The following is a 26,173-nucleotide window of genomic DNA, read 5'->3' as shown; positions in this document are numbered from 1 at the left end:
AAGAATCAATCCATAGGCCATCAGTGATGAACACGAAGCTACTAAAAACTTTGGCTAAATAACTGTAAAATTAACCATTTAAAATAAAGGGCACAACAAAAGTAGGCTATACCCGGAAGTGTTTTGGATAAATGGTAAATATTGATTTCACATTTTACGTTAAAATAACTACTCCACTGCTCCTGCTCAATAGTTTTACAGTGGGTTTCGCTATAATACATTGATCAGTATTTTTATTGTTTTTAAATTGGCAGTCCCCGGGGTGTAGTCAGATCCATGGTTGAACCGGGTTGAACACATGAACACACGCATCAGTCCAGTCCCCGCTGAAGTTACCATAGGCAACAACGGGACAGCGCCTCTTCAGTAAAGCAGAGCAACGCTGTGGATCACCAGTGTTTTGGAGGTAAGTAGCTAATATAAGGTGCTGTGTTGCTTTAAAATACTGTGTTAATATTATAATACCCCCTGGATATCTCTGAAGAATTTACTTATTCACAAACTATGCTGTATTTCGACTGTTGAATATTCGTGTCTCTAGTTCCGGGTCTTATCCTGCTAAAGTTAGCTGATGGAAATGCTAGTTAGCTAAATATGTCCAGTAACCTCACTGAGTTCCAGTATCTCACTGTGTCGCTGATCTAAACGCTGGTTTTATGAAATAGCTTTTTCTTCATTTCGAAAATTTACGTCATTGTGCCATGGGAAAGTTTATTTTTATGAGGACTAACTGGTGTACACAATACAAAGCTAGCATTGTCAAGTGTCCAAACCAGCTATCGTGACAATGCCGAGCTTGTCTGTTTTCTAGGAAGAGTTTTTTCTCCCAGGTTCGTCACTGGGTGCTTTTTGTATATGCCACATTTTTAAGAACATATCTGGTTTAGCTACATACCTTCTCCTGTGTAGTCTAACACCAAGCCTTAGAAGTGTTTTTAAGTTATGATTTTGTACAGTTATGATAATAGTACAAACTATAAGATTATATTATGAATACATAATGTCCAGTATGTATTCTATATACTTTTTGACCTTACATTCAGGATAAATGGTAAGCTCCAGTATCTTGTAAGACATGAGGAGCTCAAACCTGGTTCAGTGTATTATCTTATCATTATTATTATTATTATTATTATTATTATTATTATTATTTTAATCTTAATTCTCTATTACTTACTGTACAACCATTTGTTTTGCAGAGAAGTGCCAATTTCCTCAATATGGGACAAAGATGATCAGCATTTTACTTCCCTAAAGTGCCACAATGCTGCCAGGCGTTGGTGTTTTTGGCACTGGGGCCACAGCCAGAGTGCTTGTTCCTTTGTTGAAATCTGAGGGGTTTGAGGTCCATGCTCTCTGGGGACGAAGTGAAGAGGAAGCAAGCTGCTTGGCAAAAGAGCTTGACATTCCATTTCACACAAGCCGATCTGATGATGTTTTGCTGCATCAAGAGGTTGACCTTGTTTGTATCTATATTCCACCTTCAATGACAAGACAGATTGCAGTCAAAGCGCTAGGTAAGACATTAAAAATTATCCTCTGTGGTCATGATTGTAGTGTTTGTTTGAACACAGCAAGAAATATGTTGAGCCTAAATACAGCACTGTACAATCTCTACATCCATGTTGCCGTTTAAATGCAACAGGATTCCAGCATGATGACTTCAGTTTCCTGTTTTAGTCTGTAACTTCCTGAGAGTTTCCTTGCTAAAATCTGATGCGTATCACCCCTTTGAAATTTTCTGGACTCTGTTTACAAATTAGATTTACATGGCAGTGTAGTGGTTTGAGATTTGTTTCTTGTTTCCATTGAGGCTTTGTGGCTTTGCCTCCTGACCATGCTGTTTGCTGAAGATCTCTACCCCTCTCTCTTTCCCCATTTTTCCCTCCCCATCTACCTCTGTTCTATACAATAAAGCATTCCAGCCAGGAAAAAAAAAAATTGATTTAACTCTCTTTGTAGGTTGGGAGAGGTAGTCTGAATATTCCCTCCATGGGAATCTTTGCATCACTTAATAAACTGAATGCTGTTTATGTGTAGAAAAGATATTGGGCTGTATTTTTTTTTTACTCTGAAAGTTGTGCCAATGATCTACAATATTAATCATGTTAATAATGGTAATACTAACTAATTTTACATTTATTTTAATGTAATTTATTTATGCAGGTATTGGAAAAAATGTGGTCTGTGAGAAGGCTGCAACTGCTGTGGACTCATTCAAGATGGTGGCTGCTGCCCGGTATTATCCTCAGCTGCTCAGCATAATGGGGAATTCATTGCGTTTCCTCCCAACATTTGTTGCAATGCAAAAGTTGCTGGTTGAGGGATATGTGGGAGAGCTGCAGGTGTGTGACATCCGAGTGTATGGACCCAGTCTTTTGGATGAGGCATATGGCTGGACATGTGAAGAGCTAATGGGAGGAGGTGGTCTACACACCATTGGGTCAACAATAATTGATCTTGTAAGTTTTTTAACTAGGGCCAGAGCTCACCGTGTGCATGGCCTTCTAAGGACTTTTGTTCAACAGAACAATTCTATTAGAGGTATTCGTCGAGTCACTAGCGATGACTTTTGCTTTTTCCAAATGTTGATGAGTGGAAAAGGGTCCTGCTCAAGTGGAGTATGTTGCACTGTAACATTAAATTTTAATATGCCAGGGTCATTTGTGCATGAGGTCATGGTAGTGGGATCGGCTGGGAGGTTAATTGCAAGAGGAACAGAGCTTTATGGTCAGCGAAATGGAAGTAAAAAAGAGGAGCTTTTGCTTGGTGACAATGGTTGGAGTGGGCCAGAGGTGAAAGCGATGTCCTTGCCTCAGATCCAGGGTTTGAGCTCAATGGTAAAGGCCCTAAGACAGTCCTTTCAGGCCCACGAGGAACGCAGGTCGTGGGCTCGTGGACCTGTGGCCATGGCGCCAACATTTGAGGATGGGCTGTATGTGCAGACAGTGGTGGAAGCAATAAAGCGGTCGAGCACCAGCGGTGAATGGGAGTGTGTAGAGATCATGAGGGAAGAACCAGACCCCAACCACAACCTGTGTGAAGCTCTGCAGAGAAATAAGATGTAGATTACTACTTCAGTGTCTATTACACTGGTCTTGGCCTAGAATGTAGTTTTATTTTAAATCAGCTGCTTAGCAAAGGTAGTTTACACACAAATACTTTATCAATTACTTTTTTTTATTCTAAAGCTTTAGACGTTGGAGCCAGTATACTATCGATTAACTGATAGTTTGTAGGCATACACTACATATTTGTAACAATGCCTCAATTCTCTTGTCGTTCAAGTTCAATTTAACAATCCTGAAAGAAATTAAATTTCATTAATTTTTAAAATCAAACAATCTCACAAGGAATTGAAGTACTGGTACAGATTGTTATTTGAGGACTGTGGTCATACAAGTAACTCATCTGGTGTCCAATAACTTCTCAACGAATTTGTATTTTAATAAAAAGATAATTGGTTTTACTTTGTATCAACTTGATAACGATTCTGTTGACAATTCCAAGGATTTTTGCAAATAAGCTGAGGAAAAGAAAAATGAGTAAAGAGCCAATTTACATATCATTTTATTTGCCTTGTTTAGGTTTACCTGGGCTGTGATATTTTTTTTTTTTTAATATATATTTACATTTAGTGAGCACATTGGTAATTCCGTTATGTTTTCAAATTCTATGTGTTTTTAAAAATAATTTATATTTCATGTTATTTATGTTTTCTAAGCTATTTTATTGACTAAACCTTGGGAGAAAAGTACAACCACTGGATTGTACCTGCCAATGTGTTCTATTGTGCTCACATACAAAATTAAGCAGTTTGCCCTGATTCTGCATGGATGGTTCTGGATCTGTGTTGCTTCTACAGTTTGAACATGCACACTTACCTCATTCATAGTAGTGCTTTACAAAACTTACCTTTTAGCCACCATTAAACTTCTGCAGGGTGCTTGTATATCTATCTTGAAAGTAAATCTAACACATACTGTATATTTGTTTGCACTGATGCACATTTTAATAAAAGTGCAGCACCGAACAGCTCACTGCTAAATTACTATATTTGTATTTATTTGTTATGGTGAACAGAAAGTTTTATTGATTTGATGCAAGCTTGAGCAAGTGGTGCTATTTCTTGTGTTGTAATTGAAATTCTAGCTTTTGCTGTATTATGTTGTGTAAACATTATTTTAATAAATTCACTTGACTAGTATTGGTGTATGATAATTACTTATAAACGTCTTTTTATTCACTCAACTGTAATGTATTATAAATTATATTAAACCTTGTTATTCTGCTCCACATTTATCACACATTGCTTCCTTTTAAAATATTTTGCATGGATTGTTGACAAAGATTTATACTTTATATAAGGGCATGTTTAAACTGTTGATTATGGTCACATAAGCCAAATCATATTGCCAACAAAAATACTAAGACATTTGAAAGCCTTGAAGTCAATTTCCAGGGAAAAGTGTCCCATTGTGACGTGTCCACTGAGCTGTGTTGCTCTGAGATGAAACATGGCGGACAGTGGCTCGGTACCAGCGAGAAGATGCGGCTCCGGCTCAGTTTCCTCCGTCAGCATGGACACAATATCAGCTCTGACAGAACTGGAGGATTTAGAAAACATTTACCAACAGCTTTGTTCTGAAGAGGTTTGTGAAATTATGATAAATTCGCAGCGTTGTCTGCACTTCCGGGAGTCCCTTCATACAGTTTCAAGTCAACCAGAGAAACAAGATTAAACCTTCAGTGATGATTTGACAGTCAACTCGTGTTAACAATATTAATGAATAGAATATGGCGCATCTGATGTAAATTATTGGCACAGATAATGAAAGGGATTCCTCAGTAGACACTGGGCAAAAATGTCTTCGTTGCATCCAGTTTCTGCTCACTGTTCAGGGTTTACGCTGTTATATCCATGTTTACTTTCTACACATATGTACGTTTGTTTTCTGATACAGAAAGAAGTGGAAGCTGAACTGGACAGATTGGTGGGACAGGAAAGCACCATCCACACAAAGATGCTGGCTTTGCAGAGAATGGGGTAACCATACCAATACCCTTTATATTTTGTTTTATTGCAAGATTTACTTGTTAACTGTATACAGTTATTATAATGTCCTTTTCTATCTAGGCCTAAGCTCCAGCTGATTGAGGGAGATGCCAGTCAACTGTCTGGCATGATAACTTTTACTTGCAGCTTGGCTGAAAATGTCAGCCGCAAAGTGAGACAGCTCGATCTCGCAAAAGTGCGTTATTTTATTTTAAACCATAAAGCATGCAATTAAGCACAAACATTCAGTATTACTTAAATATATTGTAGAAGTAGAATTAATGCCTTTTTCTTTAATCATTTTATATTTTTTTAGACACGGTTGTATAATGTTATCCAGCGAGCCGATGATATCCTGGATCTGAAGTTTTGTACTGATGGTGTTCAGACAGCCCTCCGCAATGAAGATTATGAACAGGCTGCAGCTCACATTCACAGATACCTTTCTTTAGACCAATCTGTAATTGAACTGAGTAGACAAGGAGAAGAAAGTATGAAGCTCTCACTCATGATGCATTCATAATGTTTACTTGTTGTATATTAATTTCTTACATTGCATTTGTTCAGGTAGTTCAGTGGATGCCAGCCTGGTTTTGCTCCAAGAGGCAGAGCAAAAACTGAAAGTCATTGTTTCTGAAAAACTGGATGAAGCTGTTGCTGCTGTTGATCTAGCACAGGTGGAAAGGTTCTTCAAAATCTTTCCCCTGTTAGGCCTCCATCAACAGGGGCTTGCACGGTTCGGACAATATCTCTGCACTCAGGTTTGTATAATAATTAACATTTGAACTTTGAGAATTGTATTACAATTTTAACAACATCGTTGCGATTATAAATAAATTATTATAAATATTAAGTGAAAATCTTCATACACTTACAGCTTGCTGCTAAAGCTGAAGAGAATCTAATTTTAGCTACAGGAGGAGATGTGGGTGACAAGAGGGCACCACTTATATTTGCTGACACACTGACACTTTTGCTTGAAGGTTGAAAACAAAAAAATGTATTTACATATTTATTTCTAGTCAAAGAGGACAGTAACAATAAGATTTTTGTATTTTACAGGCATTGCACGTGTAATTGAGACTCACCAACCAATAGTGGAAACCTATTATGGCCCAGGGCATCTCTATACATTGATAAGACACCTACAGGAGGAGTGTGATAAACAAGCACAGAAAATAGTTGACAAATTTATTCAACAGAGAGGATATCACAATAAGGTATGAATTTTATCAGGTATTATCACTTTATTACTTACATATTCTTTCATTTTTGTTATAGTTCCAGATTGTCCAAAACAGCATGTTGAAGACAATTCCAGGTGAAAGGACTGAGCCCAGGTTTGTAAAACACCTTTCTGCTCCCATACCGTAACTCTTTGGTGTCAAGAAAATAACATTTTTGGACATTATCAGAGAGCTGGATCCAGTCCTCACTGAAGTAACAATAATGAATGCCAGGGCTGAGCTCTATCTACGTTTTTTACGGCGTCGAATTCTTGCAGACTTTGAAGTTGGAGATATACAGAGCATCACAAAGGGTATAATGCTAATGTATTGTAGTATAGTAGTTCTTATACATACACTTAACGTATTATAGCATAAAACATAACTGTAAATTCTACTTCATTTGTGACATGTAAATATTTTTTGTTTTCTTATTCTTTCAGAGCATCAGCAGAATGCCGAAAAGCTCCTTAAACACTGTCAACTGAGTAGAACAATGCAAGAGTTAATTGGCTATTACATACCGATGGAAGAGTACTACATGAGGGAATCTGTAAACAAGGTATGTTTTCTGGTTAAAGGTCATGTTATTTTCAAAATGGCTCACAAAAAGTTAAGAATTTTCTTTTATATTATATTTTGTCAATAAAATTACCTCTCTGCAGGCTGTTACCATGGATACATATGAGAAAGGCCAACTAACATCCAGCATGGTGGATGACTGTTTTTACATTGTGAAAAAGTGTATTAGTAGAGCATTGTCCAGCTCTAGTATCGACTGCTTATGCGCCATGATCAACCATGCTAACTCCGTGCTGGAGTCAGACTTCAGGTGCTTCACATATAGCTGCATTTAGGATACTATATTAGTGAATGCTTGTGTTCTTTAATTGATATTTGTAATATTCTTACAGGGAAGTACTGTATAATAAGTTACGACAAGGTTTTCCAGCGACTACCCTTCAAGACATCCAGCGCGGTGTCAGTAGTGCTGTCAGTCTGATGCAAAGTAGTTTACAACAGGGGAAATTCAACACTCTGGGCATAGAGAGTACTGAAAATGCAAAGACTGCGTTTTTGGTAAGGGATGCAACAGATAAGCGTCTACTAACAAAGTCAAGCATGTCCATGATTTCTATGGGTCCCGTTCACTGATCTGTTTTTTTTTTGTTTTTTTTTGCCTCAGGTGACTTTGAATAACGTTGAGGTGTGTAGTGAGAATATTTCTACTTTAAAACGAAACCTCGAGGTAATTTTGGTGGGATGGGTATTTAAGTTAATCTTTTTTTTTTTTTCGTTCCACTTTAATTCTACATTTTTATTTCTTGTTGCAGAATGACTGTGCCAAGTTGTTTACTCAGGGCACCAGCTCTGTTGAACACGCAAAAATTGAAAGTTGTTTGTCAGATCTTGTCAACACTTCCACCAAGTTTAAAGATCTTTTACAGGTTAAATGTATTTTTTAAATTTTATTAGCAAACAAGCATCCAAATATATTTTTTGCAAGAAACTTATTAACATTATTTTTCTTTTTATAGGAGGGTCTGACAGAGCTGAACACAACTGCTATAAAACCTCAAGTTAAACCATGGATAAGCAGTTTTTTGTCTATTTCACACAATATTGAAGAGGTAATAATTACAGAAATATGTCTGAAAAAAGGGGTACAGTAGAAGCTAAAATTTTAAAATGTTGCCATAGGAAGAGTTTAATGATTATGAAGCCAATGATCCCTGGGTGCAGCAACTTATTGTCAACTTGGAACAGCTGATGTGTGAGTTTAAGGTATTTAAATACAATTTGTTATTAAAATATTTAGACTATATAGTTATGATATATGTTCTTACTATATAACTCTACCACCAGGTGGCCCTCTCTCCTGTTATCTATGACACCCTGACCAGCCTAATGACCAGCTTAATATCTATTGAACTGGAGAAGACTGTCCTCAAATGTTCATTTAGTCGGGTATGACATGTTGTCTTTCCACAAGATGGCAGCAGAAATCTTATACTGCAAATGATCAAAAATACTCACACTCAGCATATCTTGTAGCTTGGAGGGTTGCAGTTTGACAAAGAGCTTCGGTCTCTTGTGGCCTACCTTACAACTGTGACCACCTGGACCATCAGAGATAAATTCGCTCGCCTTACTCAGATGGCCACTATTCTCAACTTGGAGCGGGTAACATTTATTGTTAAACATCAAGTCAAAATTGTGAACAAAGCTCTATGATCCAGGTATATTTGGTAACTTCAAACCCTGTCAATTAGGTAACTGAGATCTTGGACTACTGGGGTCCCAACTCTGGCCCTCTGACGTGGAGACTAACACCGGCTGAGGTACGACAGGTCTTGGCTCTTCGAATAGACTTCAGAAGTGAAGACATCAAGAGGCTGCGCTTGTAACTGGTAAACTAAGGCCACCACTGGTTTGAGTATACACTATACAGGAAACTTTTCAGAATGGAAATGTAATGAACTGTGCAGACGTGTGGATTTTTACTACATATGTTGTCAACAGGATCAATAATTACCTTTGTATGTACATGTATAATTAAGATGGGATACATCTCTAATTTTGCCACTCTGTGAATAAACCTGTAACAGGCAGTGAGAAATGAGGACACTTTGGCACCAAGGAGTAGAGCTGTGTGGCTGTCAGTGAAACAGTGCGGTAATGAACTTCATTCCCATTAAACTGACAGAAACAGGTCAGACAGCTGATCCAGCAGAGTCATTCAATATACGAATAGCTCCTTGTCTATGACGATGGAACACTTTTAACCTAATAAACTGAGAGCTGCGGTGCAATGCTGTTGATCCCTGCCTTCCACTGGATATTATGAACCACATTCTTATTCCAGTAACACCTATTGTGCATACTCAATGTACAATTTTTCCTAACTATGAATACAAAGCTATCAATACAATTATGTATAAATGTGTTTCACTTTCATAATCCTAGTCCAGTTTCTCTGTTTAACCCTTCTGTATTTCTGTACACCCATTTATACATAAGTTTTACAGACAGCAATGGACATGGAAAGACTTGCAGTCTAATAGAAAGCCCACAATGTAATTTGAAATCAGGAGCACAGATGTAATAAGGAAAAGTGTGGCTTTAATGTAAACACAACATTCGATTGGCTCAGCACAAACATTCCACATGAGAGCAACCAATAAACTACTGAATAGGATGGGATGCAGCACACAGAAAACATTCACAGTAAAAAAAAAAAAAATCTGGTATAATAATCATAATAGTAATATCATATATACAGTTTGGTGCTTTTAAGGTGGTGTGGGAGATAGAATGTAGACCAAGATGTAAAAGGGAAGAGAATATGAAAAAGGATAGGAAGATGAACAGCTGGGTGCACAGATGAAAATAGAGAGCTGTACCTTTCTCTGCAGCCAGAGAAATGTTACACATGGGTAGGTCCCTGTTTACTCATGGGGGGCAAGTCCCGTGACAGAGGCTGCCTCAAATAATATTGTTCTCCTGGTGCATCATCTATTTCTAAACAGACTTACATAGGGATAAGTGTAAAGCACCACAAAGAGAACAAAATGCCAAAGAGGGGGGTGCTTTGAACCCTTTGAATTATATATAGTTACAGGTATACCCTAGATTTTTATGACATGAAATAAATAAGTGGCACAGGATTTTAGGAGGTAAGAGGAGGCATGTAGGGCATGAGGCATAAATAAATAATTCAATACAATAAAGTGAAAATGTCAAAATATAACAGAAATGATCATATGAATTTGAGTTGGTTATGGTTTATGGTCCCAATCTGTTCTCAGATGGCTGGCACCGTTATACATCTTTAAAATAGTGGCTGACATTTTCCTCATGCTACAAGAGGTCAATGGTCAGATACAACAGAAGAATACTCTTTTTCATATTTTTTTAATATCAGAGAGAAGGTGGTATGGGCCTGCAGACTAACCAGTTGTGTGGCTTTGAAGGAAGAGTAATTTTGTGCCATGTTTTTCTTTCTTAATCGTCACCCTGAATGCAGCCTCTGCCTTGATAGAACCTCAAACACACAGCACCAGGATCTAAATTCAAATGTTCTCCTTGTACATTACATTGTACACTCCAATAATTGCATTATTTTTTTCTAATAAGAATGGATATAACCCTGGTGCCGCAGTCTCTACCTCAACAGATGTTGACAGTCATTAACACAAACATAAAGGATAACAAAAACATTTTGCTAAAACATATTTTCAATTGTAATGAAGACAACAGAAAGGAGAAAAATTATAGCAGTTATCCAGGGCTGTGTCTGACGGCAGCTCTTTGGGCCCATTTGGACGTATAGACTTATATATTCATGTGTGTTATTAACTCCTCATACTCTCCATGACAACCTCTGTGCTTGTTCAGGCCTCAATACAAGCCACATCCTCTAAGGTTATTTGCAATAATGATGTCAGTGACGGCATCAAACACTACCTGGATGTTCCCTGTGTCTGTGGCACAGGTCAGGTGGCAATAGATCTCTTTGTTGGGAGACCGGTTTTTACTCTCAAACTGCACCTGTATATATGCTGTAGCATCATCATAAGTATTAGCACCTGCAAAAAGACAAATATAAATCAGCCCCCTGTGTTAAAGTAAGTTTAAACCCAGGCAAAGAGTTTGCTCACCTGTGTATTCTGGAAAGCAGATAGTGAGAGGGGATTTCTTAATCTTCTCAGCAAACAGATCTTTTTTGTTAAGGAAGAGGATGATGGAGGTGTCGATGAAGAACTTGTTGTTGCAGATAGAGTCGAAGAGCATAAGCGATTCGTGCATGCGATTCTAGAAAAAACACAAATAATTATGAAGTAACATATTCACTTAGTTACACTAATTTGTTTTGTCCTCCTGGTTTTTGTCTGTTTGGGTGTTATGAAGGTTATCTATATTTTAGAGACAAGTAAGTAATTCTGTAAGGAACACACATTTATTTTATCAAACTTACTGTTGTCTCATCTTCATGAAGCACCTGATCATAGCCACTCAAAGCCACACAGAAGATAATGGCTGTCACATCTTCAAAGCAGTGGATCCACTTCTTTCTTTCTGACCTTTGACCTCCCACGTCAAACAGCCTTGAGTAAACAAGAATGCAAATATTAAACTGAATAAAATGTACAGAGTAGAAGCAAACAAATTTAGCAAAGTATAAGCCCTTTTCTAAAGTCTACCTGAAATGTAGGTTTTTGAAGGTGAAGTGGGTTTCCACAATACCAGTGGTCTTCACTCTGGTTCTCAGGATGTCCTGCTCTGTGGGCTGGTAGTCTGCTGCGCCAATTCGATCTAAACTATCCAAATAACTAAACAACAAGATGGGAGAGGACAGATTGGCACCATTATCATACATTTTTGTTATGTTATGTATCATTTACTTGTAATTCACTCACTATTTGGCTGAATCATTGAGCTGGTATTCACGAGCACGATTAAAGCACTCTTGTGTTCCAGCATCTGCCCATACACGCTTCATGGCAGTCAGCAGCTCTGCTGAGTATGGTTCTGTGTCCTCCATACGACTGACTACATCACACACCAACTTTGCATCAGCCTGATGATTTCAGAAGTAAGATATGACTAGGTTTAGATTCTCTTTAGTGGGTTGAAGTTATAGATTTCATTTAATAAGGAACACAACCAACTTTTCTGTCTTTGTCTCCAAACTCAATGCCCAATGAGTCCATGGCTCGAAGGATGGCGGCCAAGCTCTGAATGGTGTTGCTGTAGACCACTGGCTTATACTGCTTCACATCATCCCCTGAAAAGCCATCTTCATGGATAATCCTGCAAACGCACATTTCGTGTATTAGCACAAAGGCAAGAGTGGGTTAAGAGAATGACACATCTCCATATGTTTCTCAACACACTGTTTTAGTTTGGGCTGGTCTTTTTCTTACAGTGTACATGATTGCACAAGATTACATGATTTGTATTAAACCATTTGACAGGGAGAAAATGGACAGAAATTGATCTCATTCTCAATCTGTGATTTGTAGCTGAACAGTGGACTGTAATGTGATATTTGAGACATTTATAATTTATGACTGTGTCAGTGAATAAGTCGTTGCAAATCAATCACAGCTCATACTACATTTCCCAATAAAACAGTGCTATACAGTTGTTCAATGAACGCTCGCTCAAGGGTTTATGTACAATAAAAATAAAAGCTTTTCCATTCATCAAATCATTCCTGGTTATGACACAAAGGATTCCCACTGTGTCGACAGATGTGAGCCATACCTTGCTTAATCCAAACATCATATCATGTGAAATGAAATTATGAAATGCAGGATTACATTTTAAATGCATATCAAAATGTACATCCTTTTACACAGTAGCCAACCTCTGTAAAGCTAGACCTTTTGATTTATGTTAAGTAGCCCAGTTGTTTTAATGGACTAAAGACTAAAGAATAAACTTCAGACTAAAACCTAATAACCTACACAGCATACGTTTTTTCAAAAAGCAAAGTGATAGTTTATTAAATTACCATCCATTTTATAACTACTATTTTTATATTTCTTTTTTTTTATTTATATATGTTTTGTTTTTTTTGTTTTTTTGTTTTTTACAGGTATCAGGTCTTGTAGGTCATCTTGTAGTCAACCTGTTTCACTAGGCCCAACTATTCACAACCCACTGAAACCAAATAGTCGTCCTACTGGCTAAGTGACAGCAGCTGTGTGACTGGCAGTAAGACACAAGAGCTAAAACATGTTTGTAAACAGTGGATGCATGGTCCACAGTGGGGTCGACGCTGAACAGTTAGGACACTGCATTACCAGAAGCAGAACACAACACGCCAATTAATAATAGGCTACACACACACACACACACACACACACGCATCAACACTACATTTACACTCGGGTCTTTTGGGAGTGAACAGTCTGGAAACTTTGCTAAGAGGGTTATAGGCAACTACTGTGATTTAAAACATCAAAGAGTGGTTTAGCTTAGATAGTGGGAAGGTTTAGATGCGGTTTTAGATGCCATATTTCGCTGCAAATCCGCTTTATAGGCAAAGTACTGTCGGCGATATCGGGCACTTAAAGCCATTAAGATTAAAAGGAGGTATTCACTAATGGAGCAGTAGTGACCTCTGTAATTCATGCACAAACAGAGGACAACACCCACGTAGAGTCACTCCTGGCACACTGTTCCCCGTGTAGTCAAGTGAAACCCTCGTTAGCTACATTTCAGTAACGGCCAGTGAGCAGCGCCCTGGGACACACCGCTGAGGCCTATTAGCCGCACAGTCTACACGGGCCGAGCTTAATTACATTCACAGGTAATTGTAGAGCAGCTAGTGCAGGAAAACAGTCAGGTTAAAGTCAAGAAACTACATGTGGATATTGATTTTGAACGTCTATTTGTAGGGTAAGTGGAAGTTGGGATGTCTAGAAGCTGATAGTGATTACCGTCGCCATGGCAGCAGGCAATTTCAGTTAGCCACATTTAAAAAAAAAACCCAAAAAAACAACACTACTGCATTTTGGAAGTTAAATTACGTTTCCATGGCAACCGCTTGTCCCCATTGTCCTGTTTTTTGTGATGATGGGACACGCGTTTTGTATTTAGATCGCTCCTTGATCAAAAATAAATCAGATCTGTCGATAAGGACACTGTAAAAAGGCGCAGGAGGTGCTCAAGTCACCGGCACTCCTCTGGGGCGACGGCCTCTTGAAACATGGCGGCTCAACCTGCCTTCGCTCAGATAACAAGGGGAGGGGATCGGGCCTTTTGCTCCTCACACGATAAATCTGCTTAAAAACACAGTCAAAATCACACTTACTTCATCTGTTTGACAATGGTACTTTTGCCGGACTCTCCACCGCCTGTAAAAAATGAAGATAGCCGGTGTTGAGAGAAATCAGTACCATGGAGAGCACCTCCGCCCCATCCATCCCCACTATCAGGAGCAGGAAGCCGCAGCAGCAGCCCTGTGGCCCAAAAAACACCCGATTCTTACCGAGTAGTAGCAATTTGACATCCTTAGCAGCGACCAGTCCATCTTCTTTGAGGTTTTTCTCGATGGCTTTGCTCCTGTCTAGAGCAGCGCGCTCCTCGGCGCTCAGTGTACATCCCATGTTTCAAGGCGAATGAGCAATATCCTCCCTGGTCCGCCCTGTCCCTCGCCGACTCTCAATCACTGCGTTGACTCTCCTTCGCGCTCCCTCCTCCGATGTCCGCTACAGCATTAGGCCCAGAATGAGGGCAAATAACGGTGTTTTTTCCGTGAATATATGCCTCCGTCCCCTCTCTCCGCTTCGAGGGGGTTGTCAGGGGTGGGTTGTCCGCTGCTAAAGCTTGATGGTAGGGGTTATTTGATGGGGAGGGGGTGTCTTTTAGGGCGGAGCTGGCCGCAAGAGGAAGAGGAGGAGATAACGCAGACAATCTGGCTTACGTCAGGGCAGCCGTGCTTTAATCACGTCCTATGAAAGAATATTATAATGAAATAGCTGTTTAAATGGCAAATGCTGTCCCGTTGTTTTATACCCTTATTACTTAACATTAAAACATTTATTACACAAATATTCTAAGGTTAAATTGTCAGTGGGGCTGGGGCATGGGGAGTAGGTAGCATTAACTTGTTAGAACAAATTAATACACAGAAATGTATATATTGTTTTAATGAGCATATTCACTGTATACACTTTTTATTACATTTTTATAGATTTGAATAAAATCGATAAGACTGGCTCATATCTTTAGTTTGTAGTGTTTTGCCACATACAGGCCTACAGTTTCAATAAACATAGCCGGTATTTTTTCCCTATAATTTTGTATGCTGTATTCAGATTATTTAACAGTAATACACTCCAAAAAAGGTTTCCTATAGCCTAACAAAATCCTCCACAATGGTCAATACAGGTATCACACTAGTTCGACCAACAGGTAGAGTGGGTGTATTCAACAGTTCTCATTTATTTCATTAATGTTGGGGGTGTGACTGCAGTGGCATGTACAGTGTTCGATAAAAGCTTCTAATCCTGTGCATCACATCTGGACGGATGGTCAAGTGGAGTAAAGGGGGGTTGGGCTTTTGCAGCATGAATGAAGAAGGAGAGGTCAACCTGCAATAGACTCATTCCATATGTGAATGTCTTTTTGTCACAAGTACCAGATCAAGCCCACACACACAAATCATGTGATGCAACCAGCTGGAAAGTAACATCTTTATCAGCACTGTTCGTCATGCATTAATGTGCACGTGTGTGATTGACAGGGAGACATGCTGGCAGGATTAACACTAAATTGCACCTGAGGGAATTTAGACAAAATTATGTTTTCAGTTTTCATTATACTAATGGATCAAACACAAACATGAAGACATTTTTTCACAACCATTTAATTTTTACAAACTAATTGGTGGTTCAAATTAGGGGCAGAGTTCAGATGCACTCGTTAACCCACACAGATTCAGTAGGTTGCATCGACATATACAATGAATCTTAAATTGAATAAAATAATAAAATAAAAAAATTGTGCTATATGTATTAACAGATTATTAAATCATATTACTTTATTTCATTTAGCCTACAATAAAACATAATTTCAAAATAACCACATAATTGTATTTTTTTTATCACTTAATGCAGCAAGCTTACTTGGAATGATATTGGGGCTAATCATTGCTCCATAACAAATGCACTGTGCCAAAAATGGACAGTGTACAAAGTGAAAAATCTTTATTTTACTTTTAAAAATCTCACGGCTGAAAGTCCAGAATATTTTCAGCCAAGCTCATGAGTTTGCAGTCCTCCAGTGCTTTGACCAGCCGGCTCAGTTTGGCCTCTCTCCCCTCTGCTTGCATGAAACGGTTCAGCAGTTGATAGGCTTGTTCATACAGCCCCTCTCTCTCATATTCATATGCCAGATTGTCTATGGCAGGACCTTTTAGAGCTCTGCAATTCTTTCCCAAGGCCCGTCCGACAAATTTCCATTGACGACCCACTCCACTAGAAAAACTTTGAACATCTGCTTGGGTCAGCATTCGATCCTCTTGAAGGCCAAAGACAGGGTAAACATGACAAAAGGAAAGAAGTAATATAAATTAAAATGTTTTAACCCACAAAACATCCGTCATTTAGTAGTGGGTAAAAGTATAACATAAACTTACTAAAAACTCTATTCTGAAACTTGAAGGCATTAATGGGCACAGACTCCTCTTGTGTGGGGGTCTGTGCATGATTGAATGTCTGATCAAGTAGCTCCTTCTCCAAACGTTCAATTTCTTCATCACGAAGTCGCTCTGGCTGAGAACACAACACAAAAACAAATATTTTAAATGTTATCATGTCTAGTAAATTAGCATTTGTTTATATGTAATAATATAATACAGTACTGTTGCGTGATACAATTATATTATGCAACACTGTACTTAGTATCACAGAGTTTCAGTTACTCTTTAATAATAACCATATGACTTATTTACTTATTTGTGAGGTTCAGTTAAGGGCAATGATTTAGTATATGGCTAGACAGAGCATAGTGGCAAATCTACACCTGTGGCCTATATTAATCCCACTGCCACATGTATGAATGTTTTGCCCAAAGGACACAATAACACATATTGTTAAGAGCTTGGATTGCACCTCCAACTTTTGAGTTTGTGGGTGAACACTCCACATGTTACTGTGGTTCACTATTGAGAATACAAATAATTATCTACTATCACACTTGACTAAACAATTAAAAAAGCAACAACTTTAATCTTCATTATTTAAATATGTTCAATATACTTGAGGAAATTATAAAAAAAATAGTAAAATATTTTATTAAAATAAAAATACTTGTTAATCTGCCAGTGTTTGATCGATAGCAAACACATCTACTACACAATCATGAATCAAACCCCAAAAATCAACATTACCTTAGAAAGATGAATTTGTTGCAGGCAAAGCTCCATTTGGTCTAGATAAGGATCCAGAGTATGTGTGCTAGCCTTCAGCTGGGTTTGCACAGATATTTCTTGGGGCAGCGTAAGGAGTCGGCAACCATGTTGAGAAAGGGACTGCCGCATAGTTCCTGAGCTGTAACTCTCTAAAAATTGCTGACAAGTGGACACATCCAAAAACTTAATCTCCACGCCAAGGAAGGGGTCTGCATCATGGCATTTTAATATTTCATAACCCTCCAGACCACCTGCAGAATCTGAACGCAATGTCAAAACAGGTCAATACAAACCTGAGACCTTTATGAAAAATTAAGTAAACAACCTTTACCTGAAAGTGTTAACTTGATGACTTTAAAAACAATAAACTTTGTTTTGTTGTCTTTGTATAGCGACAGGAGGTTCACGCCAGGGCAAAGTGACTGCAAAAACAGCACCGCACATCCAGTCCATGGCACACCGCCCACAGTCTTGTTTGCCATTCTGTCGACTTGTTAAAACACAGATCAATCAGAAACATAAGATACCATAGAAGATAATGCCATTTCCTGTCAGTTCATGGAAAGTCCACAGCAGGTGTTGATCTATAGTAGTATATGTATAGTTATGTATTACATAAAATATGACTAATAATTGTGAGACAAATACATTGTGTTGTTAAATATACTGTCCTCTCTAATGTAGCTTCACCCTACCTTACCCATTTCATCCCCACCTGCTTGTGAAACATTCATTACATAAAAACATGTTTAATCTTCTGCCCCCAGCTCAGTCTCTAGCTGCTGTACACTGAATGAACTACAAAGGCCCACTGACTGTGCTTGGTCTCTGTCCACAGGATGTGCATGGCTCTCCTTAGAAAGAGCAACACTGAGCTGGATTATATGTATGTCCTCATATTTTACTAATACAGTATGCTGGGCTCCAAATCAGCCAGTATGTAATTATGTGCGATCCTATCTACCGGTTCCCTGGAAGTATACTGTGAGATTAGTTGAGCGGCTGCATGCGGATTAAATGATCATGAGAGGCTTAAAATATATAATTTTTGCATTGGCTGCCAAAAGACAACCTCTAGTATTCCCTGAACAAGCTATCTATTCAATACAAATTATATTGATGATGAGCACAAATAATACCTAAAATGGACATTTTCTAAAAACTGATCAGTCTATTTTTTTCAGAAATACAATAATAATGTACATATTTGCTGGAATGATAAGACTATGATTTCAAATTAAGTAAAGCAGCAAGTCATACACTTAAAGGTGCACTACTTGGCATGTATAAAACCATGGAAAACATTTATTCTCTGTGTAAATTAGAACACTTGAATTATTATTCAGATAAAGACTTCAGCCTTAAAAATGCACCGTGTAACTTTTCAAGTCAATTTGGTTGTGCTTGTCTCCATGGAGATTATTACTTTACTTGGAATGTTATACAGTATGGCACTGCATCTATCTCTATGAAGATAAGCAGGTCAAGTTACAGATCAGGTCTGTAAAAAGGTGAAATTCCTCATAGTAAGACTGCATATTTTTATTATTATTTGCAATATTTCTAATAGCTAAAAAAAAACTAATAAAAAAACTGTATACGAACTAATTCAAGACAGACGTTTAAGTTGTTTAAGGCAAGCAGGGTTCTCAGTGCCCTTATTTGATCCCAAGCCTGGATTCACTAATAGATCGTCAGTTAAACACTGGTGTTTTTTGTTGGTCCGGCAGAGTAAATTGAAAGGTCTGGACTCAGAACCTTACCAAAGCTTATTTTAATGTCCAATTCCAATGGGTTTTCTAGGTAAAAATAAACTAAGGCAAATGGAATGGGATTAATGAGCACTGACACGTTCAATAAGAAAGACTATCATAGTAAAAACAGTAATAAATGTGTTCAGAACCTGTCAAACATAATGAGAGCAGTGGTTTATTTGTCAAGTCAAAGGAAGGAAACAAAAGGGGGTTTTGAGGTGGCATGTTGCCTCCTCATCAAGCAGGAATAGAAACTAAGAAAACTGGTTCTGGTTATGAAGTTAACCTGCCGATATATTAACTAATCATCCATTTTTGATGGATTCGAGGTTAATGTGAGAGGAGAGGGATATTCCTACTTATATTATAAGTAGGAATATATATATATTCCTACTTGTCACTATAAATTATTCATTTGAGTTTTTTCCATCTAATTATTTCTTTAACGAACTCTATTTATATATTACTATTAAATAAACATATCACGGTATATGCCCCACCCCTTTCCATAATTCAAAGATAGAAACATCAGCGCAGTTTGGGACAGTGGTCAACGGGGATTTTTGCCCCGCACGTGAGGGGCTAAGCTCCTGCAGGTGGGATGTCGTTTTGTACATCTATTATACCGTTATTTTAAGGTCAGTGATTCCAGGAAAGGCCAGATTTAAGTGACATTTCACTCAGATCATTATCTATTCCAAATAATTAAAAGCAAAGTGTACATTGTTGTGAGTATTTTCAGTATAGCGTGACACTATTGTTATCTTTTGGTTGAACAAAAAGTTGGTAAAGTAAACAAAAAACAGATGGCATAACATTTACGTCTTGCATCGTAGGTTTAGTTGCCGTATGTTTTTTTGTGTAAGCTTTAACAACGAATACGCTTTTGAAAGAAAACTAACTTACCCAACAACTTTTTGATCGCTCGACCGTCTTCCTCCAGATGCGCCACACCCACTGCTACGTCACAGCTTCCTCGTATTTGATTGGCTGTGCGTAAAGAAGACGTGCATCTGACTGACCAGTGCAAACATGGTGGAAATATTCACGGGAAGGAAGTTACTTTTTCTATGAAGGATATAATTCTTGGTACTGTTGTTATTATTATTTCTTTTATTTTTATTTTTTTAATTGAACGTTGCCATTACAAAATCTTGCAGAGGTAATGACACCTAAACAAATAATATGGGGATTACAGCTTTCGTAAAGTATTAAAAAGATTATAAAAACAAAAATTAAAACAAAAAAATTAAATACAAAATAAATACAAAACTTCAGATATTGAATATAACATTTTCTTGGCACAGACAGATTTGAGCAATTTCAGGGAGGATTATAATAGTTTAACCTCCTGAGACCCGAGCTCTTGCATGAGATGCTTTATTAATTTCTCTTTGTTATTTGGGCTGGCTGGGACCTGATGAGTGTAAATACAGAATTATCTTTTTACATTATGTAGTTTCTGAGAAAAATATGTAAATCAAATGTCCTCATATGTGGACATTTTACTCATTTTGATAAAACATTTGAATAATGATTTGCAAAAAACTATTAAGACCCTGAACACAGCAACATTTGTCCTGTAAAAACAAAATGAGAAACAACAATTGTGCCTCTTGGAACAATGTGTCTCATGTGAAGTGCTGCTGATAAGAGCAGGAAGAAAAATAAAAAAAATAATAAAATATTCTAAACTGTTAAAATTGAATATATATAATATAGTTGCATTGTTACTATTCTTGTATGCTGTTATTCTTCTTCTAAAAAATTGCATTGTGGCCTAAACAACCCAAAACGTGTTGTCCACATATGAGGACACCAGGTCTCAGGAAGTTAAATTCATTCATAAACTTCCCTCATATGTGGACACTCATACGGTGTCCACATATGAGGACACCGGATCTCAGGAAGTTAAATTCATTCATAAACTGTTGAAAGCAGGAGGTAGAATCTCTCCATTTCCAACAATGAATATGGTATTTAGCCAATAGGAAAATGTCAGTTACATTTCTATCCACATCATTCACAAAATATAAAATATTAACATTTAAATTTGGGACGTTTGGGATTTTGGGCGGCACTTTTATGCATGACTGATAATGTGAATTGAGGACAACCCCTACTATTGTGCACATATGCATACTTAATTATATACTGTTATCTTTTTTCTTTTGCGTTATTTACTTATTCATTTATTTCATTATTTTATTTTATACTTTAATACTTTTTTGTAATAAATACTTCATTCTATTAATTGTGGAATTTTCCTACTTTGCCACAGATGTTGTAAACTTTTGTTAAAACAAAAAAAATCTAATGGGAATTCATTAGTATAGCAGCAGAGAAATGAAAATATCAGTTATTATTATTGACTCTATATAAAGAGGTTTTTATACATGTAATTTGATCATAGTATTGGCCTACTACTGTATAATGAACAGGCCAGTGATAAGACTCATCTCGAAAACAGATCAAGATCAAGTGACAAATGTCAGCTGTAATGATTTCTCAATCACGATTATTATAAATATATTTATTAACCTGTGTATTAAGTGAATCAACTTAACAAATTAAAGGCACTTGATTTAAGAGTTGCAAGGCCTACTTCTTAAAGACAGCAGGAACCAAAGAGAAGTTGAAACAATCATGAGGAATATGGCTAGATAACTACCCAAGTCTCTTCAAAACAAAAGAAAACACTAAAAATACAGTTTAAATAATAATTAATTTTGAATAATATTATACACCTGGATAAAAAAAATAAACATATACAGAATAACCAGAAATCTGTTTATTCATAGTACACAATAGAGAAATCGTAAAAAGTTCTGCCTCTTGAACTGTCAGTAGAGGGTTGGGAGCTTTTGTGGTTTATATGTTTGACAAACTTGAGTGTTTCCTTGTCTCTATAGACCAGTGCAAGAGAATTATCCTCTGGATACACAGTCAACAGCTGCAATCATAATATAATAATATATATAATATATGTTTAATATATTAACAATTGTAATCATATTTGATACATTTACACTATACCTATTGTACATACCTCTTCATCCTCTTCATTAGCAACATAACATGTGAAGCCCCCAAAATCTGTGTCCCAATCTGAAAACAAAAGATGATGATGAAATGATACATTTTTAAAAGGTACACTGTGTGTTTGAAGGTGCCATGTCACCATGGAAATACAGTTAAAGCCATACTTTCGGAACAATCTCGATGAAGGTGGATATTTTATGCCATACTATGGAAGATTATAGCCAAAGGAAGAACATTTCCATGGAAACAAGCAGAAGAAAGCCTCAAGGCCAAAAAAGAGTCAGGTTTGTGGATATACAAACCCACTCAGAGCGGTGGGACACATATGTTTATAAAATGAAACAACATGCTTTTATTTTAGTCCGTCTTTTTGGCAAAAAATTTAAATACTGTGGTATTAAAGTGAACAATGACGCTTAGTTTTATTGTAAATAGTTTTGTTTAAGTAATCGTGTATACACATAAACACTTTTTGCTTCACTTATATTTACCCTCAAACAATGTCGGTCATTGTTATATAGAGTGGGGTGCCATGTTTGGACTCACCTGCACATTGGAAAGGCAAAATAAGGTCCAGAGCATATTCTGCTCGTGCAGCTTCACCATCATGCAGCAAAGTATAGCTGCCATGAGTCCATCGGCGTAGCTCTCCACTACATTTCGGTGTACTTTCCACTTAAAACAAACACCGATCAAGACATAAGATTTTTTCTTTAGGTTTGTGCTATATTTAACAGAAACACACCTGCTGATCTGTTATTATTTGATGTGGTTTCTTCAGCAGAGGTGCCTTCTTCATCTTGTTTTACATTTTCTTTTGTCTTTTGCTCTTCATCATCATCATCATCAGAAGGGCAAAGGTAGTGCAGACGAAGGCCAGTAAAGTTGGACAGAAGAAGGAAAAAAGCCTCTGAATGTAGGAGCTCCCAACAACCATAGATGCACTCTGGCAGATTTTCAAGTGAAGCAACATCATAGCACCTAAAAGCATTCAAACACACTGGATTATAGCCATGCTGAAAGCTTTACTTACACCACAGCAAACATGGGTTACCAGTTCGACCTTTTATTGGCTGGCCCTTTCTTTGTCCACTGAATCTGACTGAGTTGCAGGGCTTCATTTACTTGCCTAAATTTGTCCTCCTGAAAAAAAGAGTCACAATTAACCAGGAGCAAGTTAATAAAAGGAAGAAACATGACATTATTACCTTTAGAAAGTCTTTTAATTGAATCTCTGAGCTATCCTCAAACTCTCCCTGAATATGCTCTTGATAGGAAATATCAAGGTAGATAGGATTGACCCACTCCATAAGCAGTGTCTCCTGCATAACAATAGGAGCAAAACTCTAGCAGACATATACAATAACTTAGAAACAAATGAAATAAATAAACAAGAAGACATTAAAATTACATCTCTTGGTATGTGAGGATTTCTTGTCACAGGCGGCTCAGTATAACGCGGTGGTCTTTCTAAAGACTGTCCATGGAACCAACCACCAAGTGAAAGACGGCATTTCTCTTTTGATAAAACTTCAGAAACCTGAACCAGATATAATTTTATACATGAATGAAAGATATGATATGATAAAGAAACGTAACCGATAAAGTTTCATCTTACTTGATGAAAAGAAACTGGGGAAACTTCAAAAATTACAAGAGTGTTTCGAGTAGGCACAATTGTCTTACTTATCTCTTTTGGTTGGAAATTATCTAAAAAGCATGTTATGATACAAAAACAAAAGCTTATGCATTAGTTTTAATGTATAAATAAAGGATGTACTGCAATACTTACAGTCTGTTTTGTAAAGATCAAGGGTCCCCCCATCACTACTGTCCCACTGAGGTACAAGATACAGTATAAAAGCAACACGTCTCCCCTCCAATTCATCATCATGACAAAGAAGAACATCTAAAAGAAAAAAAGAACACATATGGAAAAAAACACCCACGATAAACAATTATCACCATTTACAGACAAAAGTTACCTGTGTATTCATATTTCGCACAAGAAATGTCAACTGTGCTCTCAAGTTCAGCCCCTATCATCCCCTCCAGCCATGGCCGAAATTGCTGAAACAGCACCGACCTGAAAATCAAAATCGTAAATTATAATAAATATCCATCCATCCATTTTTGTCCGCTTATCTGGAGCTGGGTCGCGGGGGCAGCAGTCTAAGCAGGGACTCCCAAACTTCCCTCACCCCAGACACGTCCTCCAGCTCCTCCGGTGGGATCCCAAGGCATTCCCAGGCCAGCTGAGAGACATAGTCTCCACTTCAGCTGGCTGAAGTGGAGACTTCATCGCTTGTATCCGCGATCTTGTCCTTTCGGTCATTACCCAGAGCTCGTGACCATAGGTGAGGGTAGGAACGTAGATTGACCGGTAAATCGAGAGCTTCGCCTTCCGGCTCAGCTCCTTCTTCACCACAACGGACCGATACAGCGACCGCATCACTGCAGACGCTGCACCGATCCGCCTGTCAATCTCACGCTCCATCCTTCCCTCACTCGTGAACAAGACCCCGAGATACTTGAACTCCTCCACTTGGGGCAGAGACTCACCACCCACCCGGAGAGAGCAAACCACCTTTTTCCGGTCGAGAACCATGGCCTCGGATTTGGAGGAGCTGATTCTCATTCCAGCCACTTCACACTCGGCTGCAAACCGCCCCAGTGCCTGCTGCAGGTCCTGGCTCGATGAAGCCATCAGGACAACATCATCCGCAAACAGCAGAGATGAGATTATAATAAATAATAAATACAAAAACTTTTTATTATCAAACTATTGTTGTTTTATTTGAACAATGAGAACCCCACAGCTATTTTGCATGCATGTGTATAAACTGTACACTGTATAGAACAAGTTAAAACATAAAAACAGGTAAAAAGCAGAGACATATTGCATTTGGCAAGACTAGGTTAAGGATTAGAAGTAATAATTTCCCCACTGTGGGTCTAATAAAGGCATATCTTAATATTTGCCCTGAATATCTAGTTAGTATGCCAATGCATGACATGCAATAATAATGACAGCCAACTACATTATAATTATTCACCCAAACAACTGGGCAAATAAATAATAAATATATTTTTAAAACAGTCTACATTTAATAAAGTAATAATAATAAATACTAGTAGTGAGTAATCTATTTATAGCGCCACCTTGTGGTGAAAGGTCGTAGCAATACTGTAAAGGAAACTGATACATCTATATTACCTTATGCCTTGGATGTGTGGTTTATTGCTCTTCTTCAGGTCATCAGACTGCACAGAAGCACTGGGAGTTTCACAAATACTGCTCACATAGCATGCAATAGAACATTTCTGTGGTAAAGTTTGCAAATACCTGTTTAAACTTGTATAAATCATTAGATTTCTCATTAAAATTGAGTCCCAGCAATTCTTTCTGTAGGTCATCTATAAATCCGTCTTCACCAATAAAATTTCTGATGATGCAGTGTGGGAAGGGATGGCAAGCCAACTCAAGATCTCCTGTTTAACATAAAACACTTGTTTTACAAAGTTCGTCTTCACACTGCATGTAAAATATATGAAATTGTAGGAAGCGTTAATTCTGTTAAAGCTGTGTTCATATATCTCTGCTATATGACCTGCATTAATACAGCTCTTTCTCCAGATACTACAATGTACAATGTTTATAACTTTGCAGCCCGACAGCTCAGTGAAACACATTACCACAGCTGTAGTGTGTTTTCTGGCGCCATGCTCGCTTCACTGCTGTCTTGACTTGTTCGTCTTCTAAAACAGAGCACAATCCAACCTTCTCGACGCTGTTCTTTCTCTTCTTTTTCCTCTCAGCGCTCCCACAGTCGCCTTGTGGTCTTTTCGATGCCATTATCAGCTGTGAGTCTGTTCATCCATACATACGTCTATAAAAGTAGTCTCAAACTTGACAGCTGATCGTAAACAAAAACGTGCTGCGTTTGGTCACCAGCGTCGCGGATTAATGACGCGGCCTTTTTTTTATTCGTGCCCCGGATATGGACTGACAGGCTGAGTTTAGAGAATACATCTTCATACTACATCGAAGTGGGTTAAGATCAAAGGAATGCTTTTTATTTGCTTTAATTTATACCGATGGTTTATGTAAAGATTTGCCAAAATTCAACCGTAACATTAATGCTGTGACAAATGTATTACCTGATAC

General features: G+C 37.8%; 5 protein-coding genes across 7 annotated transcripts; 2 read left to right on the top strand and 3 right to left on the bottom strand.

The window, feature by feature from the left end:
- Positions 1-254: 254 nt before the first annotated feature.
- gfod2 (glucose-fructose oxidoreductase domain containing 2) lies at positions 255-4,206 on the top strand. The gene is made up of 3 exons (XM_033990538.2): positions 255-406; positions 1,200-1,517; positions 2,167-4,206. Exons 2-3 carry the CDS (start codon positions 1,265-1,267, stop codon positions 3,066-3,068), a joined length of 1,155 nt encoding a protein of 384 aa, XP_033846429.1. The 5' UTR covers positions 255-406; positions 1,200-1,264; the 3' UTR covers positions 3,069-4,206.
- Positions 4,207-4,492: 286 nt separating this feature from the next.
- cog4 (component of oligomeric golgi complex 4) lies at positions 4,493-9,095 on the top strand. 2 transcript variants are annotated; one of them, XM_033983244.2, is made up of 19 exons: positions 4,493-4,652; positions 4,965-5,047; positions 5,138-5,252; positions 5,373-5,547; positions 5,624-5,817; positions 5,934-6,039; positions 6,119-6,276; positions 6,338-6,396; positions 6,472-6,596; positions 6,726-6,844; positions 6,948-7,114; positions 7,197-7,362; positions 7,469-7,531; positions 7,617-7,730; positions 7,821-7,913; positions 7,984-8,067; positions 8,149-8,250; positions 8,338-8,466; positions 8,556-9,095. In XM_033983244.2, exons 1-19 carry the CDS (start codon positions 4,518-4,520, stop codon positions 8,688-8,690), a joined length of 2,322 nt encoding a protein of 773 aa, XP_033839135.1. In that variant the 5' UTR covers positions 4,493-4,517; the 3' UTR covers positions 8,691-9,095. The 2 variants fall into 2 exon arrangements, 1 of the variants encoding a protein (XP_033839135.1); XR_008649122.1 differs by lacking the exon at positions 8,556-9,095 and having other exon boundaries at positions 4,510-4,652; positions 7,984-8,056.
- Positions 9,096-10,183: 1,088 nt separating this feature from the next.
- On the bottom strand, positions 10,184-14,675 carry gnao1b (guanine nucleotide binding protein (G protein), alpha activating activity polypeptide O, b). Its single transcript, XM_033983257.2, has 8 exons — positions 14,285-14,675; positions 14,108-14,150; positions 11,955-12,096; positions 11,703-11,863; positions 11,487-11,615; positions 11,261-11,390; positions 10,944-11,097; positions 10,184-10,871 (listed from the first exon to the last, which is right to left on the bottom strand). Exons 1-8 carry the CDS (start codon positions 14,400-14,402, stop codon positions 10,684-10,686), a joined length of 1,065 nt encoding a protein of 354 aa, XP_033839148.1. The 5' UTR covers positions 14,403-14,675; the 3' UTR covers positions 10,184-10,683.
- Positions 14,676-15,596: 921 nt separating this feature from the next.
- Positions 15,597-19,934, bottom strand: tradd (tnfrsf1a-associated via death domain). The gene is made up of 5 exons (XM_033991661.2): positions 19,870-19,934; positions 17,541-17,699; positions 17,189-17,469; positions 16,436-16,571; positions 15,597-16,317 (listed from the first exon to the last, which is right to left on the bottom strand). Exons 2-5 carry the CDS (start codon positions 17,689-17,691, stop codon positions 16,025-16,027), a joined length of 861 nt encoding a protein of 286 aa, XP_033847552.1. The 5' UTR covers positions 17,692-17,699; positions 19,870-19,934; the 3' UTR covers positions 15,597-16,024.
- Positions 19,935-21,739: 1,805 nt separating this feature from the next.
- Positions 21,740-25,966, bottom strand: ogfod1 (2-oxoglutarate and iron-dependent oxygenase domain containing 1). Of its 2 annotated transcripts, none has more exons than XM_033985878.2 (13): positions 25,702-25,966; positions 25,352-25,497; positions 25,223-25,269; positions 23,991-24,091; positions 23,798-23,914; positions 23,624-23,715; positions 23,417-23,545; positions 23,214-23,327; positions 23,069-23,148; positions 22,751-22,986; positions 22,552-22,680; positions 22,013-22,071; positions 21,740-21,916 (listed from the first exon to the last, which is right to left on the bottom strand). In XM_033985878.2, exons 1-13 carry the CDS (start codon positions 25,859-25,861, stop codon positions 21,755-21,757), a joined length of 1,572 nt encoding a protein of 523 aa, XP_033841769.1. In that variant the 5' UTR covers positions 25,862-25,966; the 3' UTR covers positions 21,740-21,754. The 2 variants fall into 2 exon arrangements, with proteins under 2 accessions (XP_033841769.1, XP_055086611.1); XM_055230636.1 differs by having other exon boundaries at positions 22,552-22,673; positions 22,747-22,986; positions 25,702-25,947.
- Positions 25,967-26,173: the final 207 nt, after the last annotated feature.

The sequence above is a fragment of the Periophthalmus magnuspinnatus genome, chromosome 3, assembly GCF_009829125.3.
Source record: "Periophthalmus magnuspinnatus isolate fPerMag1 chromosome 3, fPerMag1.2.pri, whole genome shotgun sequence".
Classification (NCBI taxonomy): domain Eukaryota; kingdom Metazoa; phylum Chordata; class Actinopteri; order Gobiiformes; family Gobiidae; genus Periophthalmus; species Periophthalmus magnuspinnatus.
The sequence above is the reverse complement of the archived record's forward strand: the minus strand, read 5'-3'. Positions and strand labels throughout refer to the sequence as shown.